Here is a 20,556-nt window from a genome sequence, read left to right on the forward strand (position 1 = left end):
ACCATTTTGTGGTCTGTTTATATGTTATCCCTTGGTACCTTCTTTCTCTTTTTGATATACTAGTAGATAAAAATTATTCAACTCAATATAACCTGCCTATTTGATTCTATTGTGTTATTGCATGGTGAGAAGAAAAATAAAGGATCAATAGTTTTGAAGGATGATTCGACTTTTTTATGGGGAGAAATAAGTTCATCCTTTAAATTTTATTCCCATTCAATATTCGGTTCTTTTTATTTAGCAATCTACCCTACTATTTGTACCATATTTTTTTTACCACCGACTTTTGTAAAGATTGAATAATAAAATAACAATTTCAAAAAGACAAAAACATTAAATGATATTTATTATTTCATTATGTAGGCAACGCCACACGGCATTTTATCTTCTCTTTCCAAATTATAATTGCTGTGTGTGCTGCTTGAACCTTGAAAGTTTGTTGCAGTATTACTTGATGTCTTCAATGGATCATCCTCGTCAACTATCTAGAAAAAATAATAAAAACTTTATGCGTTTTTTCTCACAAATACAACAAATTAAATGTAAATAAAGTGTATCGAATACACAATGTGCACACAGCTGTAATATATTTATAAAGTAGGCAATCATCAGGAAGACGCATACAAAATAAGAAAGCGTTAGATGATATATTTGGCATTGATAACAGTAACTTCTACATAACAATTATATTTTATAAAAATATATAAATAACTCATTGTTCAATCATGTCAATAGTCATAAATCCATTTAACGAAAACAAATCTGAGTCACAAGCAAACCCCGATGGGAAACACAACAACTATGAGAGGAAAGCAACGAAACAACAGAAACATTGACATGCAAGAAAACAAACACCAGCATACATTTAAACTGACTATTTGATAACAACTGCAATATTTCTGACTTGGTGCAATATATTTAAAGACAAGAGTGCACACACCGAAATGTCTCGCCTACTTTCCTAATCATTGATATTATGTTGATAGTCCTTGATATAAAGCTATATTACAACTGTCACATAAACTTAACAAGCATTAAACCAAGAAAACAAAACATTGAACAATGAACCATGAAAATGAGGTCATGGTCAGATGAACCATTCAAGGCAGACATGTACAGCTAACAATTCTTTCATACAACAAATATAGTTGCTTATATAGTTTTAAAAAAAAACAGGCCAAAACACAATAAAATAATTTTTTTTGCCCCTGATTCCTACAAATTTGGGGCAATGTATCCCAAACTCAATCCCAGCTACATGGAACCTTGTGGTACAATGTCAGAGAGATCCATGCACTTACACACAAGTTATTGTCTCGAAACTAGAAAAATGCTTGTTTTGGTCCCTTTTTATCCCTTTATTCCTAAGCTGCTGTCCCCATAACCCCTTAGATAAATCCCAACCTTCTTCTTGTGATATTTAACATTGTGGTACAGTTTCAGATCAATCGCAATACTTATACACAAGTTATTATCCTGAAACTAGAAAAATGCTTGAGTTTTACCCTTTTTTTGGGCCCCTAATTCCTAAAGGGTTGGAACTATCCTCCTTAAAATCAATCCTAACCTTCATTTTGTGGTATTGGATCTTCTTTTCAAAAAATATAGGGACCCATTCACTTAAACTAAAGTTATTGTCCGGACACCAATGTGTGTTAGGACGACGACGCAGACGCAGACAACGACATCATATTATTACACGATCCCGTATAAAAGCTTAACACTGAGCAATGTAACTTGAAATCGAGGTCAAGGTCAAATAAAACCTGTGCGACTGACATATAGATCATTAAATATTTCCATATACCAAATATAGTTGATCTATTTCATATAGTATTAGAAAAAAGACCAAATCACAGAAATTTTACTATAACCACTGAACCATGAAAACGAGATTTAGGTCAAATGATACTTGCCAGTTGGACATGTACACCTTGCAATCATTCCATCCACCAAATATAGTAGACCTATTGCATACAGTATAATTAAGAAAAACAAACCAAAACACACAAATTTTACTATAACCACTGAACCATGAAAACGAGATCACGGTCAGATGGCACCTGCCAGTTGGACATGTACACATAACAGTCTTTCCATAACCGAATATACTAGACCTGCTGCTTATATTATCTGAGATATGGACTTGACCACCTAAACTTAACCTTGTTCACAGATCCATGAAATGAGGTCGAGGTCAAGTGAAAACTTTCAAATATAGTTATCATATTACTTAAAATAAGAGAGAATTAAAAACCAATTGTTCAGAGAACAATTGAAAGTCTTTCCACATGAAAGAAACTTTCATAAGAAGATAGTTTCTTTATACTGATGCGATAAATAATGGCTAAATTATATTTTTGAGTGATATAAGAGAGATAATATAATGCTTCCGGTGAAATTAATGTCACTTCCGTTCTCATATGATAGCTTCTTTCACACTGATTTCAAAAATATATAGTTTCTATATACTTTTGTATGTAGAATGGGAGATAATTGGCCACTTCCGGTTTGTTGGAAGTCATTTTTAGTCTTCAGTAATCAGTTTATGTATCTATATGACAAAATATATTGAATCTGAGTACTTTTATATGAAAAAATTGCAAAAAAGGCTACTTCCGGTTTTCTCAAGGTCACTTCCGGTAGTCATTTTTCAAGGTCATTTGTCACCCAACCTTTTGTACAAGGTCAAATGCTTTTATAATGAACTTTGTTAAAGTTATAATCAAATAACTACATATCAAGACATTTCAGGGGCACCAACTCCTATAAGATGCCTTTAAGTTGTATAAGACTAAATGTAGCATATCTTCATTACAATAAAGCAGACATTTTGCACTTGTTCTTTTATATGTGTCTTTCAAAGTGTCGGAGAAAATGCAAAAACATGCAAAAGTCACAATTGAAAACTTGACCTTGACCTCATTTTCTAAGTTAGGACCTAGGTAACTCAAATAAAAACATTCCAGGGTTATACGGTTAACTGTTTATGAGTTAAATAAACATAGCGACAAATTTATTTTGTAAAGGTAGATAACTCCTATAAAATTTCATCGAATCGCTTCGATCTAAATACGCCAAAAATTACTGAGAATGTAACGAAATATTTGTTAAAAGAATTTTGTCGCTATCTTTTTTTGTTACGAAGGAGATGCACTCTGATGATAAACAGTGAATAGGGAGATAACTCTTACAAAGAAAATGGTTCGCCTTAGCAGGGTGAAATGTAAAAGCGCCTTAATTATACGATACCATATGAGAAATATCTAAGCGACATATTGCGAAACAAACATTTATCGCAAGAACAAAATTTGGCGGAAGAAAAAAAAAATAATAATCAGAAGAAAAACAATAAGTCTTTCCACAGAAAAGTGGAAAGACTTAATTACCATTACAAAAAAGTGTTAACCATGAAAATGAGGTCAAGGACATTGCACATGTGACTGACGGAAACTTCGTCACATGAGGCGTCTACATACAAAGTATGAGTATCCAGGTCTTTCACCTTTGAGAATATGAAGCGTTTAAGAAGTTAGCTAACGCCGCCAGATCAATATCCCTATTTTGAGCTCTCTGCGACAAACGTCGCAGGCTCGACAAAAGAAATAGTAGGTTGAACCTGATTGTATTACTTAGGAAGCTCCCGCTTGTATGTCAATGTTAAAGCGACCTTTTAAAATGAAAACATTGAATAACAGGAATACAATACGAATAAACACTAACAATAGAGAAATACATACAGAAATAAATGATATAATAGTTTAAAGTAAACCAGAGTTTCAATGGACACATGAAAGAAAGAACATTTGAGAAGACGGTTAATACTCATATTTGAATGTCGTTTGAGTTCATTTGACAATAGTCCTATAAATCAGTACTACATTGATTTCAAATATAAAATAGTCATATAATTTGTCAAATTTGTAATTCCTCTCACGTTTAAATACAATTAAGAGATAACTGTAAAAAAAATCTTCATTAAAGAAAATTCCGCGAAAAGATGTTATCTTTTTTGGTCCCTACACTAGGTAACGTCATAGGTATGCTTCCGGTGTCAAACATAAACACCGGCCGTTTTCTGGCTTCTGTGCCGCTTCAGAATGTAATAAAATTTGATAAAAAGAAGATTTTTAGGTGCAACATGTTTTTAGGCTTTTACTGCAGAAATTACATGTCAATATATTCAGCAATTCAAAATGTCGGCTTCCTTAGTTACAGACAAGGAGATACAGATTTTACGCATCCAATCAGAACCATTGTTACAAAATAATTGCATTAGAATACTCATTAATCTATTTACCTTTCGCACTCTACTCCGCTTTACTAGCCTTCTTACTGCTTCTTTTGTCAAAATAATGGATTGCTTTTCCTTGTCCTGAATGTTTTTTCTATAGGAATCAACAACTTGATGGTTCTGTGGAAATAATTCTTTCTGGCACCCAACTCTGTGTTTTGGATAAGACTGAAAACAGATTAATATATAGTTTTCTGAAACTATCGATAGAATAGCATTATATTATTTGTGTTTCCGTGGCAATATTGGATAGACTTAAAAGGGTTTATCATATACATGTACAGAAAGGCGGACAATCCAAGAGTCATTCAAAACTCAATACTAGAGAAAAACTGACAAAGTAATTGCAAAAAACGTAGACGACGAAAGACAAATCAGTTAACAAATTATAGAAAATTAGAAGATATTGTATGATTGCCAATGAGGCAACTTTTGAGGCAAAACGGTATGAGTGTTCAAAACTACTCTGAAAGAGAAAGCATATTCTGTTCCGATATTTCACACCCGTCATGTTGCTCATTGTAAGTATAAGGCAGACAACATAGAAATCAAAAGTTCAGAATTTGAAAACTGAGATCATCCTTTATCTCGTTAGGATATGTTTTCCGTAAAACCTTATTGTGAATTTCTGAAGTATTTTTATGATATTCATTTCATTTTCATCATTCAAACTTTCCTGATTGGGATTCATTAATATTTCATCTATAACTAGTTAGGGAAGTTTTTTAAAGAAACAACAGACACATCTTCTTCAGCTTCATTTTAATACTTGTATCCCGAATTTGCGATCATTTCAATACCAGAAAACGGGATGATTTTAATTTTGAATTTATAAATGTTCCCCATCTTAGCAGCAATATACCAACTTCACCTGCATGTGAGATATATATTTTCCAATTTGTTCGGTATTTAAGGGGGTAGACCTTGAATCAGGGAGATAAGTCTGTAAATCAGTTAAGCGTTTGTTAAAGACAAGTTCATCAATGTATTTTAAGCATTTACCTGAAACAGATTGAAAATAATCTATGTAACCTAGAAGCTTAGAATATATTTTTGAAAATGGTTGACACAAACGTACTGATGATTTTAAGAGTGATTTCCCTTAACCTAGGTCTACCTCCTTAAGATCTTGAATTTCCCTTTGCAGTTCGATATATTTGTTATTTTACTTTGTTCTTTGTATCAAAATGTTTTATTTGAACTTACAGTTATTTCGTTGAGAAAACAAACATCGATTGCGGTTGGATGAGGTTTTATCTTTCCCTGATGTACTCCTACATCTTTTTCTAGGTAGGACATGTTCTTTTCATCCAAGCTCTTTATTTGATTGAGACTAACTACGACATCTTTCCTCTCTTTGCATCCAAAGTTCAAACCGCTTGTTTTGGAGGCTTTTCCCCTCTGAAAAACAAAACAGTTATGTTTCATGAATTATGTTTTACTACATGATGTATATTATATATCTAATCAAACAGTTTTGGCTAACAGTTTATTCAGATAATCGTTCGATCAACTAACCGGTTACATGTAACCGATAGTTTACGTTGATGTTTAAAAACCTTATCTATAATACCCAACAATAGTTTGTCCTTTGTCATTATAAGATTTTTCTGTGAGGATTACTGGTGAAGTTTGACTTATACAACCGTATCTACATTGACGTTTAAAAAGGTAAAATATGCTACACAGAAGAACAAGTGGTCAGTATGCTGGAGTTTCTTATCGACAACATATTTGTTGAGTTTGGAGGTAGACTTTTCCAACAAATTGTCGGCTTCCTATGGGAACAAACTGTGCGCCTCTTCTTGCCGACCTCTTTTTATTTTCATATGAATCGGAGTTCCTCCAGACACTTGTAAAAAACAAGAGAATCAAAGAAGCCAGATTATTTAATTTCACTTTCAGATATATTGATGATGTTCTTTCCATAAACAATCCGAACTTTTCTGATTGGGTTCCATTAATATATCCCCCAGAACTAGAGATTAAAGAAACAACAGACACGGCTTCCTCCGCCTCACTTTTAGACTTATATCTCGAATTTGACTTACACAGTCATCTCAGTACCAGAATCTATGACAAACGAGACGATTTTTATTTTGAAATTATAAATTTCCCCCACCTTAGTAGCAATATACCAACTTCACCTGCATATGGGATATATATTTCCCAACTTATTCGATATTCAAGAGCTTGCAACTCCTACTCAGACTTTGTAAAACGTCATCAGTGTCTGAGTAGAAAGTTGATGAAACAGGGGTATGTCAAAGAACGTCTCGTTCTTTTACTAAAAAAGTTCATCGGAAGGTACCAAGACCTTGTTGATAAATATTCCGTATCAACTTCTCAAATAATACACGATGGTCTTGATGTATAGATTCTGCGTACTGATGTTGTTTATCATCTTTACAACGTGTTTTATAGTTCTTTCATTTGTCTTTGTTCTATTATTAATATTACTTTTACTGTTGAATGGTTTCATGTGATATCCGTTTCACGTGGCTCGGTACTTATACATCTCGTCAATGTGTTTGTATTGGCTTTTATTTTTTATTTTTTTGTGGTTTGTTTTGTATTTGTGACTTTTTGTATTTCTTTTGTTCTTATAACGTGACTCTGTACTTTAAAGATCCCGTCAATATGATATTTCTATTATGAATTACAATATACGTTGAACCAAAAACGTCAAAATCATTCAATCGCGTAGTGGAATTAACTATTTTTGGATTCTTATAAATTCTATATATAACTTTTGGACTAGTTTAAATCTCGGTCTATTTCTTAAATTTATTCTTACATACTTTTGATTTTTTAACCCTGTATGCTAACATTCCCATGAAAATTTTAAAATTGTTTGTACGCACATTGAACGACAAATTTATGTGACGTATAAAATTTTCTGACGTCAGACACTCAAATCAATAAATGTGTTCGTAGATAGTAGATGTTTTTGTGTTCTGTTAAATTGTTCCTTTTAAAATTGTTAAACGATGATGACTGATGTACCCATATTTTGACTATTTTATTTATTGTGTCTGTTTATTTAACGCATCAATGTAAAAATATCGGAAATTGATGAGACTGTCATTAAAGTGAGAGGGTTAGCGCTATAGAACCAGGTTTAATCCACCATTTTCTACATTTGAAAATGCCTGTACCAAGTCAGGAATATGACAGTTCTTGTCCATTCGTTTTTGATGCGTTTTGTTATTTGATTTTGCCATGTGATTATGGACTTTCCCAATTGATCTTCCTCTAAGTTCAGTATTTTTGTGATTTTACTTTTTACAATAACTTCAGATAGAAAAGATAAAAATAAAAAACTCCTTAAAAATGTCTGAAACCGATGTTTCTTTCATTTTTTCATGGTGTCACAAAAATAATGTGGAGTGTTTTAATTTGAAATGATTAAACGTGCTACTCGTACCATCAAGTATACATTAATTACGTTCACGTTGATTTGCATTTCACAATTTTTAAGTTGTTATTTCGTTTTAAGTATGAAAAGCCTTGCACGATGGAGGTTGCACATCTAGATGGTTTATATCTCTAGCAAGTCGGGTATTTTTGTATTTATTCACTTCCCTTGTATTTTCTCGTGTAGAAAAAACTCATAATTAGTTCTCTTTTCGAAACGGACTTAAATGTCAAAGGCCTTATGGTGACATGTAGGTGTTCCCATCTTTGTCGTCTTGATTATTTTACAAAAAAGAAGTAAACCTAGTAACATAGTCGTTGTAAGATATTTAAGACATACTGACTTTCAATATGACTACAGAAGATCTGATCATTTTGAGACATAAATTAGATATATATTATATTTTGTACTGTTTTATCTACACGATTTTTTTTTCACTAACTTCTGTTTGTTTACAATAACAAGATCACTTACAACTTTTGACAACTCTTCTAAGATTTTATTTGTAGTATTCTCAATGGATGGTTGCATATCACTTTCCGGACTTTCAAAAACCAACGTGTGGCCGAGGGATGGAATATCCTACAATTAAAAAATAAATAAAAATAATTCTAATTCTAATAAATGAGAAAGGATTAAAATGATAAATATTTAACTTTTAAAACTAAAAACAAACCTTTTAGTCTTTACCATTTACTCAACTATTAAAAGATTTAAGTGTTAATTTGGTTTTCATTGTTTCGACTTTGTGTATCTTTAAAGTTCGGTGTAAATTTCTTTTTACAAAAGTCGAGAATATGTCAATATAGTTTCCCATGTTATCTTCTTGATTCTTCCACTGTAATATAAAAATTTAGTTATTGACTAAACGGAACAAGAATGAATAGGTGTGATTTTATTAAATAACATATCCTTGTTGTATGATAATAATTCTGGTACCATTCCAATTTAATGTATGCAATTTACTTATTTGTAGGTTTTTTTTTAATATTTTTTGTTAATAATTTGGGACCAAGACCAGTATTATACAACAAACTCTTTGATATGTTTGATACTTTTATTTCAACAACTGTTTCTACATACTAGCATATCTTTATTTAAGTTTTGAATTTATAATGATATTTTACTCTTCCGACATAAACAAGGAGATGCACCCTTCAAATATTACTATGCTGAATGGGTTTTGCTCATTGTTGAAGGCCATACGCTGACCTGTAGTTGTTAACTTCATATGGATTCTTGCTAGGTTTTTATCTCATTGGAAATCATACCCTTCTTTTTATTTTGATAAGGTGATGTACAATTTTTGACTATGAGACAATTATTCAACCATGCATACAGAGTCCAAATAATTTAAGATATTATAAACCAACGTGTAAACTGAGAAAAAAGAATTGCAAAGTCAGATATGAACGGTTGAGTAAAAATGAACACGTATTGGCAAACCTAGAATGCTTATAAAACATAAATGACTTTCTGACTCACACAGAACAGCAAGATATAAAAGGTCACGAAATAACTAGTGTAAAACAATTAAAACAAGTAAACCAATGGTTTAATCTTTATTAAAAACGAGAAACGAGAAAAAAAACTATGTACCACATCAACAAATGACAACCACTGAACAGCAACCTTCTAGCTTAGACAGGTGTATACAAATTCAGTGGGTTAACACGTTTTAACAGGTGACAACTTTCTTCATTGATTTGAACGTTGTACAGTTCGAATGTTATCAAGAGTTTATGGAAATATTCTGGGGTATTTTACCACAGAAATAAAAAATCAAAATACAATACAAACAGAAACCTTATACAGACGAGGACTGAAGATAGTACAAACTTCATAACATTCCTGTCCTAATTATATACTAAAAAAAAGGTAACTATTTACACCACTGGGTCGATGCAACTGCCGATAGACGTGTCGTATAAGAGGTTATCACCAACTCAGTAGTCAACACTAAGGTGTTGACATAAATATTAGTTATATTGTCATTTTTTTTAATTTTTCTGTTTGCAAAAGTATAAATTTTTCGAAATACTAAGGATTTTCTCATCCCATGCATAGATTACCTTAGCCGTAATTGGCACAACTTTTTTGGAATTTTGGGTCAATAATGCTCTTCATTTTTGTACTTTGTTTGGTTTTCTCACTTTTTTTATCTGAGCGTCACTGATGAGTCATATGTAGACGAAATACGCGTCTGGCGTACCAAATTATAAACCTTGTAACTATTAACTTCAATTATGTTATTGTAATAGTACCCACTAAGATGGCGGTATTCCATGAACTTCTTTTTGAAGTTATTTTAGGCATAATTCACATTTTCTTAAATGAAACACACAATCTTTTCAAGATATCGCACATTAATTAAAATAATCTGTGTCAGGCCTAACCAAAAAAGGGGAACAAAAATTCAAATTTGTGCAAGTAAAAAGTTATCTCATACTCAAACAATCAGCTTGAAAGTAAGTTTAAAACCCGTTTGAACTCTGGTACATTTAGCATTATTTAAAATTAAATACCAAGAATTTCAGTCTATAGATTGCATTCATGGGGTCGTCTCACACTTGCAGCTATTAAGACTTTTAGCTTTTATTCTATTGCAGACGCTATAACAGCTGTCAAGAAATTTAACGATTTATGTTTATGTATTGAGTCTTCATTTTTATCAACAGCATAGTTTGTCTGTTTACTTCGATAGATACTTTTGGTTTTTTAGCAATTAATGTCTGTAGCTCAATCTTATTTTGTGAGTTTAATTCATGTTTAAAAAGTGTAACGAAAAACTTTAATCCATGGGTAATCTTACTCAGTCTCAATTAAATCCGAATTCAAACAAAAGTTCCAAATTTATAAAGCTATCAGACAGAAAATGCGTTTACAACAATTGTCTGCATCTTTAATGTTATGAGTATAGTTTTATATATTTTTAGTTGAAACACCTGTTAATATTGCTGTTGTTACGTTGTTTGATAGCGTTCGATTATTTTTCAGTTTGTATGGACTTTCGAATTTGCCTTGAAGTTCGATATTTTTGCTACAGTTTTACGATGATAATATAGGATGAAACGCCTTTTTAATTGAATTTATTGGTGTATACACTCGACCAATTCACTCACAAACAAATAAAAGTCCGAGGAAGTTTAATGATATGTTTGTGAGTGACTTGGTCCACTTTTTACACCAATAAATTCCTTTAAAAATGCGTTTAATCCTTATAATTCTTTAAAATTGGAAAAAGGGAATATATTTTTTTCCACACTCGTTACCTCTATCACACGTAAATTGTATATTTATGTCATTGAAAAGGCCTGACGCATGGATATATTTGTTAGTTAACACAAAAATATGTACGCAATGAAATTTGCTATCTGATGAATAATAAACTGCAAACACTCTTATTATCATTCAAACGAATGTTTTTGTGTTTATTACTTTATTAAACGGTAAACGTGCAGTGACAATAAATTTTGTTAACGTCGTTGTTATTATTGCCGCCATCTGGTTAACATTTGTTACGAAAAGAAGTTCGGTCAACGTCGTCTATCGATAAATGACCAACGTCAAGATCAACTACCAGAAGTCCTCTTGACCAATCCTGTCAACGCATTCTCTAATATGCAAATCATATAAGAATTATTTGTTTATGTATGCAGATTTGTCCATTAGTACATATAGTTAGGATTAATATTTTTCTCAGGTTGAACTATACAATATCTGCGGTTGTTTTTATTAAGTGGTGTTTTTTTAGTGGAGAGACTAATTGATTTTGTTGTCATTGTTTTTTTTTCTTCTTCCATTTCTTTATCAGATGTCGATTTTGTTTTAAAATACTTTTTACGATATTTGGTATATGATATCAAAAAATTAAATATTTTTGTAATTGTTGTTATCATTCTTTGTAACGTATCTTGTTAAATCAAACACTTTTTATATAGGAGTTATCTCTCGTTAATTGTTTTCTTGTTATCGCGTTTCCTCGAAAATCGTAGCGTTTATCGCATGAAGATGATGTGTTAAATCAGGATCGAAGACATCCGGTCATATGCTAAAATATTTATTTCCCTTGTTTGTTTGAAATGAGTTGGTTTTTTTTTCGTGAACTCGTAAACCGTAAGTCATGGAGACCAAAAGACTTTTAATAAGAGGTCTTTCGTTAATTAGCTAGGTCATGTTTAAAGCTCAAGTTTATTTTCAAAAGGGTACTTATTGTCCATGTTATCCCAACTCCTTACAAACCTTAATAGTAATTGAAATAAGTTTGTATGGTAAAATGTAAATTGCGTTGTGACGCTATGTAACTACATTTGGATGAAAGTGCTCTGCTGACGTTTATAATTTTGTCCCCTTAAATGTTCTAAAAAAAAGCTGCTTGGTAGGGTATGTAACTACTTTTCCACACATATCATCTTCGAATTCATTTGATGTGTTTGAGACGAAACGCGCGTCTGGCGTACTAAATTATAATCCTGGTACCTTTGATAACTATTTGAGCTTTTAGTAATGTCTTTTCAAAAAGGACTCTCCATATTAAATTTTCCTTAGAGTTCGGTACTTTTACTAGCTTACTTTTTTCCAACTTGCACATGATAGCATGACTTGCCATTTTATAAACCGGTAGGAGAAAATTATCTCCATTACTTAAAACATTTGACTATTGAACTTTGAGAATGGATTTTATCAGTTGTTTAATATGTGCTTTCGTTACCATATTTACAGTCTGTTCTATTGCACCACAGTCTTAGATTTCGAATGGTTGGGCGCTCACACATGGATTTAACCTTGCTATATTCCGTAATTTCTTGTCGCTAATATAGCTGAGTCATGACGTTTCCTTATCTCTTTTGAAATTTTTGACATTTAATCGGAGCCTTTCTTTATTATATTATAATTTATGATGAAGGTCGTACGACATATGACCTTCCAATTGAAGTTTAAGTTTTACATTGACGTTCTCTATTTTGACCTTTGTTATAAATAAGTACGGATACATGAAAAAGTTACCTCGAAGTGAGCTTAACTAGTACTGGAGGTGATGTTGTGTTATGCTTTGTTGTGGTGATAGAACGCCGTATTTTTATCTTGTATCTCAAGTAGCAAGAAACATTTGATATGAACCGAAAGGATCCTTTGTAAACTGGAAGAAGCAAACTATTTCACTTATTACAAGCAAAAATATTGAGAAACCATGTATGATTCCATTCAATGTAATTATATGAATAAGGAAGTAATTGATCAGTGCATTTAAAAGAAGAACCATACTTGTATGTTTTTGGAAACTGTGTACGATATGTTATGTTTTGACATAACTTTTGTTTTTTTGTTATTATTATGGCTTTCTATATTTACATGGAAAGACCTGTGCATTTTGTTCTGATACTCATAATCTCGAACAGTGAATTTGCCTTTGAAACTCATCTCATTTAGCTAAAGACTTTTTATTGGAATATCCCTAAACACAGTTTTTCTTTCTTTTTTTGTACCTCCTTCGTAACTTAAAGGAAAATAACCACACAATTATGTTTCTTAATTCTGCGTTATATGTCGAAGAAATGTTTGACCTAGCTCATCCAGAGACATATGAAAATTGTTTTCCCTTATCATGTATTTGACATAAGTGATCTGTATTTTTAAATGGTAAACCATAATTGATAGAGATATAATGTCTTATCGATGCTCTTTTAGTGTGAGTTCCTTAGTTGACCAAGAGGGGAATAAGTTGTGGATCAAAGGCCAAGGTCATAATCTTTTGTATTTTGGATTTTTATTGTTTCTCTTCCGAAACCGTATATGATACTGACAAAATAGTTTTACAAAATTTTTTTTTCTACTAAAATTAACATGTATATTTTGGTTAAAAAGGTGCGTCGGAATTTATTGGAAGGTGGCTCACCTTCAATTCTTATATTAGCTAATTGGGGCTTAACTCAAATATCTATAGATTGGAGTTAGGGTGGTTAGATTTGAGGTCATTGCGTTATTACCTTAAAACTCAGGTCAAGGTCAAACCAAAAAGAAAGTCCATGATTTTGACCTTTGCAATTAGTTCGTTTTTATATTTAATAAAGCTAAGGGGGTCTTTTGTATTATTTTGGGAGACACATGACCTTAAATAAAGGTAAAAATTGTCTTTTGTAAAAAAAGGATTACCCATTTCATGTGCCACTATCTGAAAACTGATGACCTGACAATTCTTAACAATTAAGATTGGAGTTGAGTGCACTCACACGAGCAGGCTTCGAACTCACAACCTCAGTGTTGACTGGCTAGTGATTACAGTAGTAACTACTTATAACAGTCGGCCACCGAGGCCCCACTTTAATATTGAAACGTATTTGTAACTGGTAAATCATAAGTAATAGAGACATACTAGTAGTTATTTTTAGTTTGAATTCAAGGGTCAAACAAAAGAAAATGAAGAAGACGATCATTTCCTTTAAAAATGTCCTGTACCAAGTCAGGAATATGGCCATTGTTATATTATAGTTCGTTTCTGTGTGTGTTACAATTTAACGTTGCGTCGTTTGTTTTCTCTTATTTTTGAGTGTAAATTGACATTGCGATAAGACGTGTCACGGTACTTGTCTATCCCAAATTCATGTATTTGGTTTTGATGTTATACTTGTTATTCTCGTGGGATTTTGTCTGATGCTTGGTCCGTTTCTGTGTGTGTTACATTGTAGTGTTGTGTCGTTGTTCTCCTCTTATATTTAATGCGCTTCCTTCAGTTTTAGTTTGTTACCCCGAATTTGTTTTTTGTCCATGGATTTATGAGTTTGAACAGCGGTATACTACTGTTGCCTTTTTTTTTATCTCAACAATAGGTTTCTTTAAAAATGGTTATACCGATTGTAATGCTAGCTCTTCGGTTATCTTAGTGGTGACTAAGGATCTGTCGGTTGTCTTTTGGCTTTTACTTGTTTTTTCTATGTACGATAAGAAGGATACCAGAGATGAACCAGGACTGTCTTACCCTTTAGATATATTTCAAGCATAGTCCCCTGTTTTTCTTATTGTCATGTTTTTCTTCGATTTGTTATCATTTAATATTTTCAACTATTGTTTTCGACCATGGTATGTATTATCAAGTAATTAATATGTTTGGTGTTTAATCTTGTCCCGTGTTTTCATCGTTTAAAGATAATAGAAACCGGCTTTATCTTTTTTCATAGTAAGGATTTAATCATGTAAGGGACTGTCATAAACACACTAAGAATGAACAATCTAGAGATGAACGTCATATCATTTAATTAGTTTGCACCGTTACATTTATTATGATAAATTTATCAAGTTTTGCTCGGAGTCTGTTAACAAGTACACTTCTTAATTTCTTGGAACAATGTTTAGAAATATTTGGATCGAAAGTTTAATTTTGTGGCTCAGAGCTCCCATTGATGCATCTATAAATATAAAAGTTTTGCGTTTTAACAAAAATGATAAATATTCATTTTACTAAAGATCATCGATACTGTCTCAAACAGACGGATACTAGTACTAGTTCTCGTTTCTGACTTATTATGTTGCAATAAATTTTTTTGTTCCCTCAATATGTCCGAAATAGGATTCGGAACACGCACAAAAAGTACATAAATCCGTCTCCCTTATCACGTTTTCATGTGTAAGTTAAAATTAAAAGGCAGTTCGATCTGTTATATGACTATATCGGCATTTGTATTGAAAATACTCAGTATATTTAACTAACTATTAGGAACTCTAAACTGCCTACATCTACCTCATTTTAACTTGGATTGATAGTTGTACGTGTCTCATTGGGAATCATACCACATTTCCTTATTTTTATAACAACTATCATATTTTATCGAAAGATTGATAACGTATCATTAAACGAAAAATTGATAAATGTTATGCATTGCATAATTGAAAGTTATTTCTATATTTATGTCCAATTCAATTCTAATTAAATATTGCATACTATGGGATAATCGTGGTATATTTTTTCGTTTCAATGCAACGGGACATTTATAATTATGTCAAAAGAATTACATACTTTAAAATTAAGTAAGACTTAAATTAATTGTACGTACATGGACATGCGTTTTTAAAAGGCGAATATACAGAGTGTACTTAACGGTGTATCAGGACATATTGATACCGTTTATTAATAGGTACGGTTTAATTTCGAAATATAGAGTAACGAAAGCAAAAGTGCTTTTTTTTTTTAATTTGACAAAATATTTATCATGACTTGGATATTTTTTTAAACACAAATTTAAATTTCTTTTGTAATTAGGATGGTTTGATGTAAAATTGATTCGGTGTGTTTATTTTTTTCTCTTTGTGCCAATACAGCATTTTAATATTGGCTAAGTGATTGATTTGTTAAACTAGTTTGAGAACTTAACTGTATATAGATTGTCGGTTATTTATATATTATACTACTTATCATTCTGTCTTATATATTCAATTCAATTGTCCATAGCATAAATCAACAACGCAGATATATGATTATTATGCTGTTTAGTGTACCTTTTGTTATTGTAATTGTGTGTTTGTTACTCATAAGGCGGAACAATCAACAGTAGCCACATTGGATGTTCAGATCCTTTTAATCATTCATTTACATGATAGTGTTACTGTTGTTTGTTCTCCAAATAAAATAAAAATTAAAGTAGTCTAAGTTTTATCATAATAATTTTTTACGTTAAATGATCGCATTCAAATGATATCTACCAAGTATGATTTTGTCAAATACATTAAATACATTTTGAGTAGAATGAAACAGAAATACTTTGTACTTACATTTAAATGAGTTATGTAAACTCGATATCGTGCACAAAAATGTCCTTCCTAGTTAACTGCGAATCAGGTTATTATGATTTTGTACGTATATTGATTTTGACTTACTTTTGTTACTTACTGAGAAACGAAAGTAAAAGTACATTTAGCCAACTCAGAAAAATTATACCAAAATAGAATAAATATAGGGTTTTAATTTTTTAATACATTATTTTGACAGATATCTTGTTAGAAATATTTTCATTATAGTTTTCGGATTACTTTTGTGAATGTGTTGTGGTATTCAAATTTTTGGGGCAACATAGTGTTATGATATTTTGCATTAATGTGTTTGTTGTTAATACATTTTTTGTAAACATGTTAATATGATAAAAACGTAATCTTTCGATCAGTTTAATTGAGGTCCGGAGCTTGTGTGTCTTTGACATGTTTAACTACTGGTAGTTGTTTGCCAATGTATGTTACTCATAAGGTCTTTCCAATTTTCGTGGAAAGACCTTTTGTTTTTCTTCTGATTATTATTATTTATTTTTTTACTGCCATCTGAGATGCTTTTTTGTTTTACAACATATCAAATGGATGTTTGGCCAATGATGTTGTATAGTAATGGGGGTTTCAAAACTCACCCTGTGTGACCGAACACTTATTCTTATAGGAGTTATCTCCCCGCGTCCCCTTTTTCTTGTTATCGCTATTTCTCTAAAACGGTAAAAGATTTTAACAAACTGTTTTCACCAAATTGTTCGTCTACCCTCAAGAATGATTTGGCTTATTTGACTGGAGTGATCTGGAGACATCTTATGGGAGTTATTTCCCTTTGAAAATTTAAGATAGGCGATATGTTGGATGAATTCACACATTATAAGTCGTAGAGGCATAAAGTCTTCTGATTTGGAGTCCTTGGTCCATTTGAAGGAAATTGAGGTCAAGGTTAAAGGTCAAGGTCATGTTCTCAATTTTGAATTTTGCTTGTTATCGTTATTCAAAAGAAACTGTAACAGTTAATGATATGATGTGTTTGCCAAATAACTGTTTTCAATAAGGCGCAACTTCAACCCATTTAAGTCGAGGTATTTTGGTCAACCCTTATAGGAGTTTTCTCCCATTTTGTATTTGAAATCGGAATTTCTCCACAACCATACAAGTAATTGACCTGGGGTCTTTTGATTTGATATCACTGACCTATGACCTTGAAATTGAGATCAAGGTCAAAGGTCAATTTGACGTTCTAAATTTTGACCTTGCTAAAAATCCTTTCTTGTTCATTATAAGACAATTAAGTCTTCTGCATATACCTATTAATCTTATTTTTTTATATCAGTTTGAAGTACCAAATTACATCAACAAGGAGTGACATTTTCTAACATCGTTTTTTAAATTTCATTCTTATTATCGAGGTGGAAAGAATTCAATTGTTCTCTGAAGAATTCGTTTTTAATTGTCATTTTATTTCGTCTGTTACCGGTTCCAACATCGGACTGGAACTTCTTTTAAACAAATTACTTCTGTACGTAGTTCAGTGTATTGTCTATTCCACTTGGCTAAAGGTTACCCAACAAGAAATGCAATCTTTGGAGAAGAAGAGTAGCCTCTTTATTTTCATTTATGTTTAGGAAACCACTGTATGGTGTATTCATTGAGTGTGGGTTTTTTGGTATTTTACTTGAATTAAAAAAGTTGAATAATATATTGCATATTTTTTTATCAAATTTTGGAGTATCATTTTTGTACTAATATCTATCTCTATTCTTATGAAGTAACTGTCAATATATATGATAGAATTATCAGAGAGTACCAAATAACACACGAAAAATCTATGTCGCCTCAGATCACAAAAACGCAAACTAAAGGAATTCAACGATTTTCTGGACCAGCTTTGATTTTGTTTTCCCTCTTTGTTTGTTTGATTATTGCTGTTCGATTGGGGTTTTTTTCTGTTGAAGGCGACTAGTATTCCCTTATAAGAAGGCATTTTATTTTGTTTCGTAACCATTCTTTAAAACGGTGATGCTGACAGAGGGGCGAAATATACCAGAGAGACAGTCAAACTCATTAGTTAGATTATCGTTACGTTTACGTTCAGTAGACATAGGGACAGTCAAACTCATTTTTTTTTGTTTCGTTACGTTTACATTCAGTGGAAAATATTACGTGCACATAAGAGCGCGAACATGTTTATACAATATTCAAATGTATCTAGCTGTCAATGGGTTTCGACGTGCAAGTTTATATATTAACGGTCATGTTATCTTGCCAGTATTTGCTCTAACTGATAAATGGTTTGGTTTTCTCATATGTGTATAGGATTTATGTCATGTATCAATACAATTTGGTATTTCTGTTCCATTTCTTCCATTTATGTTGTACATTTATGAAATTATTTTTTTTATTAATCTTATCTTGGGGTTTTTTTTGGTTTTTTTTTTTTTTGGTGTGTTATTTTATATATGTTTTAATATGTTTTGCAGTTGAATATCTTAAGTGTTTGTTTATCAAGATTTAACTACAAATAATGAAGAATTGAAATTTATATCATTTCCTTTACTAATAAATTACTACAGAACAATAAATTTGAACAGTTGTTAAACTATTTCCTAGATCGGGTAAGATTTTTAGTAATTTTTTCCTATCGCATGAACTACACTTATATTCGGAAAATACTCAATGTTAAAGCTTTTTTATTTATAGAGGATAAATTCCGTTAAGGTAATAATAGAGGTTTTTAATCTAGGACAAAGTGCTAAAAATAAATATTGTAATAAACGAATACAATCTTGATTATAGTAATGTACACTTACGAAAAGGCAAAAAAAAATAGAACAAAACAAACTTTTTTAATAAAGAATGTCCTTTGACTTTCATAGATATATGCAGGAGTATGTACATCAAAATGATTTTTGCTTCAGTTCCGTTTATACTAAATCATGTTGACTTTTAATTGTTTGCATATTACAATTTTTGGCTTTGCCCTTTTTCGAGTAGTTGAATACTGTGTCTTGACACTTTTTTTTAGGTTTGGAATTATATTTCTTCTCGAATATAAGCAATGTAAAGGACTAAATAAGTAGTGTGTACTGTACTTTTATTGCTTCTACACAAATCGTTCGTTTCTTTATGGACCTTCAAAAGGATGGCATTACATGTCATCCAATTAAAATAGTTTTTGTATATGGTGTAATAAAACACAATTAAACGCTGAAGTACAATGAAAATATTCTTCCCGACAAATAATTTGACTTGGATATGGCTATGATATAACAAGATACTGTGATATAACAATACTGTTGCAATGATTACATTATTTATTTCAATTTAATTATTAGAAATAACTGTAATATGTATCTGTCTATTCTAAAAAGCATACGCGCGTATTCAGTGTGCACCACATTTTTTATGTTATTTCTTCATAGACAGAAAAAATATTACAGTCATTAAAGAGATAACGCATATGAATAGTATTGTATAGAATCGAAAACTAATATAAATTTCGTACTGATTTTTTGTTATTTTTAAGAACATGATATTGCAAATAGTTATCAAAGGTACCAGGCTCATAATTTGATACGCCAGACATGTGTTTCGTCTACATAAGACTCATCCGTGACGCTCAGATCAAAATAGTGATTATAATATTACGACATGGAAAAGAAGATATATACTTCACAATAAATGTGACAAGGTATACCATTTTGGTCGTCTTTAATTAACCTTTGTTCGGTCCTTTAACTAGCAGTAAATATATTGAACAACTGCTGAATCAAACAGTATAATACAGAAGACAAAATAACTATAATCTATTAATGAAATGACACGACAAAAAAACTGATGCAATGGAAACAGTATTTATTTCAAATGTACAATGATATATATTTGGTAAAATACAGATTTCCATACTCACATTATCCATATAAAAATATTCCAACTCAGTATATGTAATTATTATTAAAAAATAAAATGTGAATTAAGTCACGTTGTACAGTAAAATAAATAAAAAGATTACTGTCTTATGGTTTCATCTTCCGTAAATGAATAATGAAATAGCACTTCTAACACTAAGTACCTGATGACTGGTCTTTGCCATGTA

At 31.3% G+C, this 20,556-nt stretch overlaps 1 protein-coding gene across 2 annotated transcripts; it reads right to left on the reverse strand.

The window, feature by feature from the left end:
* Positions 1-329: 329 nt before the first annotated feature.
* Positions 330-20,503, reverse strand: LOC139491910 (uncharacterized). 2 transcript variants are annotated; one of them, XM_071279841.1, is made up of 5 exons: positions 20,371-20,503; positions 8,187-8,294; positions 5,501-5,695; positions 4,301-4,462; positions 330-485 (listed from the first exon to the last, which is right to left on the reverse strand). In XM_071279841.1, the coding sequence occupies exons 1-5, from the start codon at positions 20,377-20,379 to the stop codon at positions 348-350; spliced, it is 612 nt and encodes a 203-aa protein (XP_071135942.1). In that variant the 5' UTR covers positions 20,380-20,503; the 3' UTR covers positions 330-347. The 2 variants fall into 2 exon arrangements, with proteins under 2 accessions (XP_071135942.1, XP_071135943.1); XM_071279842.1 differs by lacking the exon at positions 20,371-20,503 and adding an exon at positions 16,476-16,586.
* Positions 20,504-20,556: the final 53 nt, after the last annotated feature.

This window comes from Mytilus edulis, chromosome 10 (assembly GCF_963676685.1).
Source record: "Mytilus edulis chromosome 10, xbMytEdul2.2, whole genome shotgun sequence".
NCBI lineage: Eukaryota > Metazoa > Mollusca > Bivalvia > Mytilida > Mytilidae > Mytilus > Mytilus edulis.